This window comes from Balaenoptera ricei, chromosome 1 (assembly GCF_028023285.1).
Source record: "Balaenoptera ricei isolate mBalRic1 chromosome 1, mBalRic1.hap2, whole genome shotgun sequence".
NCBI lineage: Eukaryota > Metazoa > Chordata > Mammalia > Artiodactyla > Balaenopteridae > Balaenoptera > Balaenoptera ricei.
Window position 1 is genome coordinate 192,302,389 of NC_082639.1, and position 8,984 is coordinate 192,311,372.

Below are 8,984 nucleotides of genomic sequence, written 5' to 3' on the forward strand. Positions count from 1 at the left end.
CCTGGACCAGCCCCGCCAGGCTCTCCAGTGTGTGTGTGTGTGTGTGTGTGCGTGTGTGTGTGTGTCTGGGTGTGTCTGTGCCTGGACCAGCCCCGCCGGGCTCTCCAGCTGTGTGTGTGTGTGTGTGTGTGCGTGCGTGTGTGTGTGTGTGTGTGTGTGTGCGTGTGCGTGTGTGTGTGTGTGTGTGTCTGGGTGTGTCTGTGCCTGGACCAGCCCCGCCGGGCTCTCCAGCTGTGTGTGTGTGTGTGTGTGCGTGTGTGTGTGTGTGTGTGTGTGTGTGTCTGGGTGTGTCTGTGCCTGGACCAGCCCTGCCGGGCTCTCCAGCTGTGTGTGTGTGTGTGTGTGTGTGTGTGCGCGTGTGTCTGGGTGTGTGTGTGTGTGTCTGGGTGTGTCTGTGCCTGGACCAGCCCCGCCGGGCTCTCCAGCTGTGTGTGTGTGTGTGTGTGTGTGTGTGTGTGTGTGTGTGTGCGTGTGTGTGCGCGTGTGTCTGGGTGTGTCTGGGTGGGTCTGGGCGTGTCTGTGCCTGAGAGTTTCCGTGTTTCTAGGAGTTGTCTTCTTTGAGCACGTCTGCCTTGCTGCCCACTGAGCTGTTTGCAGCAAGGACCCAGGCAGAGTGCTCTTCCCCCAACACATCTCGGGCTGCTGGTCCTTCAGGGGCTGGCCGGCTGCGTGGCCGGGAGCCAGACCCCGGCCCAGGGGCCCCTGGTGCTGCACTTTGCTCCCAGCTTCTGGCATTTATGGCAGATAATGCACTGGGAGCAGAGGGCAGAACAGGGACTCACAGGCAGGTGGAGGGCCCTTCACACAGCCCAGCCTCTCCTGGGACCAGTGCCGGGCGGCCAGAACGCCAAGGGCCGGGCCGGGACCAGCTGCTTCCTCGTAGGCATATATCAGGAGTCACATGACACTACCCAGAAAAGCCAGGCCCTCTCTGGCCCAGACGCTGGTCTCTGCTCCACGGGAGCCGCTGTCCTCCGTATGGGGGGGGGGTGCCCCCAGGCTCCCCATTCCACCCCAGCAGACTTACACCCCTCACCGGGCTTTGGTCCAGATGTCAGTGGGATGGAGAAAGGACCTGACCTGGAGGACAGACAACTGACTGCCCCACCTTGGGACAGAATCAGTCCTGGGGGACATGGTCCGTCAGGAGTGTGAAGGAAAGACAGTCAGGGAGGGTGGATGCAGGTGGACAGGGCTGGCCCAGGACGCAACGGGAGAGCGCAGGGCGGGCGTGAAGGAGGAGCTGCCTGCTGGCCGGGGTGGAACTGCAGGCATCCCCCTGGCTGGGCCAGGTGCTGAGCAGCACACGGACCTGACTGCTCAGCCCCGAGGGTCAGGTATGCCAGGGCAGCCGGGAGAGGGGAGCCGGGGGAGCGGCCCTGTGAGAGCAGCAGGGCCAGGGGCTGGGAACGGAGGGGAGCCGGGGGAGCGGCCCTGTGAGAGCAGCAGGGCCAGGGGCTGGGAACGGAGGGGAGCCGGGGGAACGGCCCTGTGAGAGCAGCAGGGCCAGGGGCTGGGAACGGAGGGGCCCCTTGACAGCCGCAGGGCAGGTTGGGCTGAGCTGAGCACCCTGGGGGTGAGGCTGTGCTGTGTGGTGTCACCGGACCAGATGGAAGGGGGACCAGGGGGACCTTAGCAGGTGGCCCTCCATTGCTGACCCGAGCTGCTGCCTGACGCCCAGCACAGCCTCCCTCACAGGCTCCCTGCCTTCCCCCTCCCGCAGGTGCTTACAGCCAGAGCTGCAGAAGCGACCAGGACACTGGTTTTAATGGAGAGGCTGTGACGCCCACGGGCGCTTGACATACAGAGCGGAGGGTGCGTGCCTCCTTGTGGCCTGTTTGCACCACAGCGGCCGGGAGCCCAGCCGCCAGCCAGGCGAGGTCTTCAGACGCTGCCGTTCCTCCCCTCTCGTGTCTGTTAATCCCAGTCCCGCCGGAAGGCGCGCAGGCTGGAGGGGAGACGTGGGAGCGGGGCGGGGGGGGGGGGGCCCTCTGCAGTGCAGGGGCGGATGCTGAGAGGCCGGCGGGCGGGGCTGGAGGAAGGAGCCGGCAGGGCACCCGGAGCACAGCTTGGCCAGCTGCCTGTGGGACAGAGAGGCAGCAGCCCTCAGTTCCCAGGCCTTCTCACCCCGGCACCCAGGCTGGACTGCTGTCCACAGGGGCTCCTACGAGCCTCAGCTCTCCCCCCTCACACCGCTCCTCCCCACGGGGCTCCTCGCGCGGGCATCCTCCCACGTGTGGCTAGTCCCCACCTCTGAGCTCTGGCTGCACCATCAGCCCCCGACACACCCTCCCGCGTCTGCAATCCCATCACATCCTCGGAGAGCTTGCCCCTCCACGAGGCTTCTCAGACGGACAGGGCTATCGGACAGACCCTGCCCCGCTGCGTGTGCCCTCCGCATGCCCACAGAGGGCTTCACGTGTCCTAACTTGGCTGCTTTCTCCAGCAGCTTCCTCGGAGAGTGGGTGGCCTTGTCTCCTCTGAATGGAAGCCCCCCCGACCAGTGCTGGGCACTTTGCAGGATTCCCCAGGAGGCAGTTAAAAGTGCTTTAGACTTTTGGAAAGTCAGAGCTGGAAGGCCCTGGGGGTCATGGAATCCAGGGGTTCTAAGCTCTGGCATCAGAGTCACCCAGGGGCTGATCCCACCCCAGAGTATCGGATCCAGCAGGCCTGGGAGGGGCCAGATCATCTGCACCGCAGGTGATACACCTGGGGGATCACGGAGCTGATGCAATCCCAATGCTGCAGGTGAGGGAGTGAAGGGCCCCGAAGCTGGAATGATGTGCCCACAGTCTCGGGGGGACCAGAACTGAGCGACCTCAGGGCTCCTCTCCCCCGACCGCCCTGCCCAGCCCGCCAGCCGCTGTCCTGGGGTCCCTGCTGCCCTGTAAACTGGGGCCTGGGGGCGGGGAGCTGGCTCTGGTACCTCTACTGGGAGGTCGGGGACTTAGCAGCATCAAACATCTTCTTGCGGCCCTCCATCCCGGACATGGCTTCTACGTTCTTCCTCCAGTCGCCCACCTCCACGGGCCGCTCCTGTGGGCGGCCACACAGGGGACACTTAGCGCCAGGCCCCCCCTGCGCAGGGGCAGCTGGGGGATGGGAAGTCAGCCTCCCCTAAAAGGTGGGACATCCCGGCCCTCCTTCTCCCAGAACAGGGTGGTGAGGCCTCCCCGGGCCTCCCAGGGGTCCTGGAACGTTCTGCCAGCTGGCGGGGCTCCTGCGGGGGCTGCAGGGCTGGCCGAGGCCGCGTCGGGTGAGGTCGGGGGCTCACCTTCTCCGTGTCCTCCTTCTTCACAGACTTGAGGTTGGCACGCAGGTCCATGGACACCTTGTGCTTGGAGCCCAGCAGGGCGCGCAGCATGGCGTCGGCCGAGACGCGGACGCGCCGCAGGGGGGGGCGCTTGAACTTCCCGCGCAGGTCCAGCACCTTGAGCTTCAGGTCCTTGATCTGCGGGGAGGGGGCAGCTCAGGGCTCCGGGCCCCAGCCAGGCCCCACTTCTCCAGGGTCCAGGCCAGGCCCTCGGGGACGCCCAGACCCACTATCTGTCACCTTACAAACAGCCACCTCTGTTCTATCCTATTCTGTTGGTACAGGGGTGAGTGGGACTCGGAGAGGGAACTCCGTTAGCCATGGAGGGAAGAGACAGCAGTGTCATTCGGAAGCCCTGTTTGCAGTGGGGCGGGCCACTTCCTCTGATTCCTGCTTCTAACCAGTCCCTTCCCAGTGAGCCTTCAGAGCAGCTCATTGAGGGCACAGCCCTGGTCCAGCAGGATGGATAAACCCCATGTCCGAGCCCCCTGGGCGATTTCCAGGGTGCAACCTCAGGAGGAAATTCTGGGGGGATCCGTGAACCCACAGACCGTCATTCCTGCTGGGGAGAAGTGGGAAGGGGGGCAGTGGCTCCAGTCCCTCCCCACCCCTCTGCTGGAACAGGTGCCCACTCCAGCAGCAGGAACCCTGTCCCTCCGCATTCTGCCCACCGCACTAGAGCTGGGTCTGGGTGGAGCTGACGCCCTGCGCCCCATGCCGGGGGAGTGCTGAGTGACTGGAGTCTGGGCCAGGCCCATCCCAGGTCCACTGCTGTGTGACCTGAGCCGAGTTTCTCAGCCTCTCTGAACTCAGTGTCCTCATCTGTCAGGTGCAGATAAAAGCACCCACTTTGTCCACAGGCGTGCAAGGAGGATCAAAGGGACAATGCACATGAAAGCCATTTGCAAGGTAAGGTGGTATTAACAGGCTATGATTATTTGTGTGGGTGAATAAAAGGGGCGGCTTCTCTTCCAATGAAGAGCCCACCTTATAGGTTGGAGGAAGTCTGTGCTTTTCATCTGTGTGAAAAGCATCACCTTCTCTCTGCCCAACTCCAGCCCTGGGGGATGGAGTGCAGGGACCAGAGCTTCCTAAGTGCCACTCCCCAGACCCGGCAGTGGGAGGGGGACCTGGTCCACAGCTGCCATGTCAATGCCCACCCGACACCCCCAGACATCACCCGCCACCCACCTGACCTGCACCGGCTGTGCCCACCTCCCCAGACACCACCCTGCCCCACCCAGCCAGCCCGCTCCAGCTGCGCCCACCTCCCCAGACACCACCCTGCCCCACCCAGCCAGCCCGCTCCAGCTGTGCCCCTGCCACCCCCCAGCCCCGGCTCACCTCCCTGGTGTTGTGCAGGCACTTGGCCTCGATGTCGTATCTCTCCTCATCCACCACCTCCACCTTGGCGTGCAGGTCCCGGCACAGGTCCTGGGGAAGCAGGGGAGTCAGGAAGGGAGATGAGGGAGCCGCTCAGCCCCCAGCCCCCCTTTTCCACCTCCCAGCCGGGTGCCCGGCCCCTCCTCCACCTCGGCGAGACCTGAGCTGTGGAAGGGGCTGATGGACCCCTTCGCTCTGAGTGGAAGTCCTTTGTTTTCCTTTCTGAATGTACTTATCACTAAAAAGTTTTCTTATGATAAAAAGAATGTAAGTTAATTGTAGAAATTTTGAAAATTATATATTAAGCCAAAATAATAAAATAAGAGGACTTCCCTAGCGGTCCAGTGATTAAGACTCTATGCTCCCAATGCAGGGGACACGGGTTCGATGGAGCTAAGATCCCTCATGCCGCACGGTGCAGCCTAAACAAACAAACAAACAAACAAATACTACTACTAATAATAAAATAGGAATAATTAGTGATAATAATGATTATTATTTAATTAATAGTAAAATAGGAATTACTACCACCAGGCAGTAATAACATAGGTTACCGCCTGGAGGTAACCATTGGTGACATGTTGGTGTACAAATGGTGGGACTTCCCTGGTGGTCCAGTGGGTAAGACTCCGAGCTCCCAATGCAGGGGGCCTGGGTTCCATCCCTGGTCGGGGAACTAGATCCCGCATGCCACAACTAAGAAGTCTGCATGCCACAACTAAGACCTGGCACACCCAAAATAAGTAAGTAAATATCTTTTTAAAAAAATGGTCCCTGACTTACGATGGTTCAGCTTATGATTTTTTTGCCTTTATGATGGTGAGAAAGCAATACCAATTCAGTAGAAACCGTACTTGGAATTTTGAATTGTAATCCTTCCCAGGCTAGTGATGTTCGGTGCTGGGCAGTGCGGCCCCAACTCCTGGGCAGCCCCGCGCTCACGAGGGTGACCACAGACACACTTAAAACCATTCTGTACCAGACAGCCATCTGCTTTTTCATCTTCAGTAAATTACACGAGGTATTCAACTCTTTATTATAAAATAGGCTTTGTGTTAGTTGATTTCGCCCAACTTTCAGCTACCGTGAGTGGTCCTCACGTGGTTAAGCTGGGCCAGGTGTGCTGTGATGTGCGGTGGGCGAGGTGTAGACAGTGCACTTTGGACCTACGATAGTTTCACCTGACGATGGGTTTCTTGGGACATAACCCCATCGTAAGTCAAAGGCGATCTGTATTTCCTTCTGGTCCCTTCACTCTGCAGTCACTGGTGTTTAAACTCTTATCAATGTTATAAAAACATTAAAGGCCTATTTGCAGGGGAAGGACGGGCCAGTCTGGAGAAGTGGGCCCTCCCAAGCGTTGCACAGCTCCCTGCCCTGCACCGTCATGCTGGTCTGATACACGACCTGTCCCCTGCTCAGCACCCCCGCCTCAAGCAAGCCCCTTCTCCCTGCTGAGGCTCCCTTCCCGCCTGTAAAATGGGACCCAACGCCCCACCCCAGCCCGACCCCGCCACACGGGGTTGTGAAGACTAGTGAGGCCAGGTGAGGGAGGAGCCACTTGTAAAGGACAGAGCTCTGAGCCCAGCGGTCACCCGTCGGGAGCCCCTCCCCCACGCTCACCTGCAGGGCGCTGAGCGACAGGCCTCGGGTCTGCAGCGCCGGGATGCGCTCCGCCAGGTAGCGCCTCTTCTCAGCCTCTCGCTCCTCGTGCTCCTGCTCCCAGCACTCCTTGGCCTTGGCCAACATCAGGCTCTGCGCAGGACGGAGCCCGTGAGCGGGGCCCCTCGTCCCCCACCTGCCATCGGGGCGCGAAGGGAAGGCGGGCCCCCGACTGCGAGCCCAGCCCCGGAGGAGGCCCAGACCAGGCAGCCCTGGGCGCCTGTGAACCAGGCGGCAGCCAGGAGCGGAGTGTGTGCGCGGCCACGTGAGACCAAACCCCGGGGGACCACACACGACCACACGCGCTCTTGGACCCCGGACCTTACTGTCCTTCAACCTTCCTCTTACCATTTCTCATCTTTTTGGGCCCCAGAGCTCCTAAGAAAGAATCTCTTACCAAAATAAAGCAAACCCTCTGCTCCCACTAGGGGTCCCACCCTGAAGTTGGTCCCACCTCCTGCCAAGCCCTGGGTAGGTGCCAGGACCAGAATTCCGGGTTCCCACCCTCTGACCATGGACTCCGGGCTCCGGCCAGACTCCCTCTGCCGCCTCCTCCTCCATCTCCTCCTCCTCCATCCCCTCCTCTTCCATCCCCTCTCCTCGTCCTTCTCCATCCCCTCCTCCTCCATCACCTCTTCCTCAATCCCTTCCTCCGCCATACCCTCTCCTCATCCTTCTCCATCCCCTCTCCTCGTCCTCCTCCATCCCCTCTCCTCGTCCTTCTCCATCCCCTCTCCTCGTCCTTCTCCATCCCCTCTCCTCATCCTTCTCCATCCCCTCTCCTCGTCCTTCTCCATCCCCTCTCCTCGTCCTTCTCCATCCCCTCTCCTCGTCCTTCTCCATCCCCTCTCCTCATCCTCCTCCATCCCCTCGTCCTCATCACCTCTTCCTCCATCCCCTCCTCCTCCATCCCCTCTCCTCCTCCTCCTCCTCCGTCCCCTCTCCTCCTCCTCCTCTTCCTCCATCCCCTCCTCCTCCATCCCCTCCTCCTCCTCCTCCATCCCCTCTCCTCCTCCTCCTCCACACCCTCTCCCCATCGTCCTCCTCCTCCATCCCCTCCTCCTCCATCCCTTCTCCTCATCCTCCACCTCCTCCCCACTCTGGTCTCCCTCCTCTTTGACCTCCCACGACCCTCCCCCCCAGAGGTGCACTGCACCCCTCTCCCTCCCCGGACGCCTCCCCAGAGCCGGGACCCCGCTCACCTTCAGCAGGAGTTTGCGGGAGGCAGTAATCTTGGGTTTTCTCTGAGGAGAAAGAGGAGGAGAGACGGGTGAGGTGGAGGCTACAGAACCGGAAATCTGGACCAGGCCAGGATGAGTGCCAGCCTGTCACCATCCTTACCCAGCATCCTCGCCTCAGGGTCCCTTAAAAGCTCATCTTGTGATTGCACCTCTCAGATTCAGAGACTCAGCTCCCTGACCGAGGGGCTGAATCCTGCAAGACACTGTGTGGGTCACAGGGTCTGGGCACCCCCTTCCTCATCTGTGAGTCAGGATGCTGAGACCCACCTTACCCGGTCCACAGAGGGACTAGAGACAGAATGAGATCATGGGTGAGCACCAGCTTCGAGCAGCGTGGATGAGGCACGCGGCTTGGCGCTCTGGGGCCATGTTGTGTCACGTCAGAGAAGTAAGCCGTGAGTTCCCTCAATAAAGAAGCTTATCTCTTTAGACGTCAAAACTTTTCTTGATGTCAACACAATCCATATAAATTGCTCTCAGTTATGAAAACAATATTTTCTCTTCTTATTAAAAATGCTTGACATCTCTTGCTGACTAGATACGTCCTAATAGGTCTTGGCCCCGTGGCAGCGTCCCCCAGGGAAGCGAGAGGGGGGCTGCTCCATCCCTAACTCCGAGGGCTCCTGTCTCCTCCTGGACACAGGCGGTCACTTCTCGTGCCACTGGTGACCGCCCAACCCCACCTGCAGCTACTCTGCTGAGCCCCGGCCACAGCTTGGGTTTGCTATTCTTGTGTGTAAAGTAGAAGCAATTGGCTTTGAGCCGTCCCTGTGGGAGACAACGAAGGGGCTTTCGTGCCTGGAACATGCGTCTAATCCAGCTATTCAGGCTGGTCTGTCTTTTCCTCTCTGAAAGCCAAGGGTTTTGCTGTGTGTCCGGTCCGCGTGGTTGCGAGGGAATGGCCTGTTGCTATGGTCATCACCAGCGTCACCAGCCGCGGTTTACACTGTCATGCACCCATGGAAATGTTTCACCGTCTCCCCACCACCGGGGGAGATTTTGGCCACCTCGTTCACCATCAGTCACCAGGGACTCACTTTCATACGAGCCTCAGTGAAACTTAGAGATTCACACGACGATGGAAAAACAGAATCTCTGCTGAGTGTCCCCTCCATCTGTGCTGCTAATTCCCAGCCTGCCAGCCCTGAGTCCACAGCTCCCCAGCTGCAGTCCCCACCCCGGGCGGGGCGGGACCCAGGCTGTGTGTGTCCTCAGCAGCCTAAACAGACCTGGGCTGTACCGGGGGCAGGGCTGTCTAAGTCCTGAGGGGAGGGCAAGGATCCTCTTGCTATTCTCTCAGTGTCCAGGTAGTGGGCGGGGGGTGGAATAACCCAAGGATGATCCCCTCCCACCTTTCCAATGTAGATCTGCAAGGACAGGACGGC

At 60.4% G+C, this 8,984-nt stretch overlaps 1 protein-coding gene across 1 annotated transcript; it reads right to left on the reverse strand.

Moving 5' to 3' along the window:
- Positions 1-1,740: 1,740 nt before the first annotated feature.
- Positions 1,741-7,664, reverse strand: TNNI1 (troponin I1, slow skeletal type). The gene is made up of 6 exons (XM_059943257.1): positions 7,561-7,664; positions 6,320-6,451; positions 4,658-4,747; positions 3,275-3,451; positions 2,927-3,036; positions 1,741-2,081 (listed from the first exon to the last, which is right to left on the reverse strand). Exons 2-5 carry the CDS (start codon positions 6,443-6,445, stop codon positions 2,929-2,931), a joined length of 501 nt encoding a protein of 166 aa, XP_059799240.1. The 5' UTR covers positions 6,446-6,451; positions 7,561-7,664; the 3' UTR covers positions 1,741-2,081; positions 2,927-2,928.
- Positions 7,665-8,984: the final 1,320 nt, after the last annotated feature.

What these genes read in the sequence shown, in the direction of transcription:
- TNNI1 (XM_059943257.1), bottom strand. Translation starts at nt 6,445, where the DNA reads ATGTTGGCCAAGGCCAAGGAGTGCTGGGAGCAGGAGCACGAGGAGCGA. An exon ending in GCCTGCACAACACCAGGGAG is followed by an intron (nt 3,452 to 4,657) that starts GTGAGCCGGGGC and finishes CCCTCCCCGCAG; the next exon opens with ATCAAGGACCTGAAGCTCAA. An exon ending in AGAAGGAGGACACGGAGAAG is followed by an intron (nt 3,037 to 3,274) that starts GTGAGCCCCCGA and finishes GGCCGCCCACAG; the next exon opens with GAGCGGCCCGTGGAGGTGGG.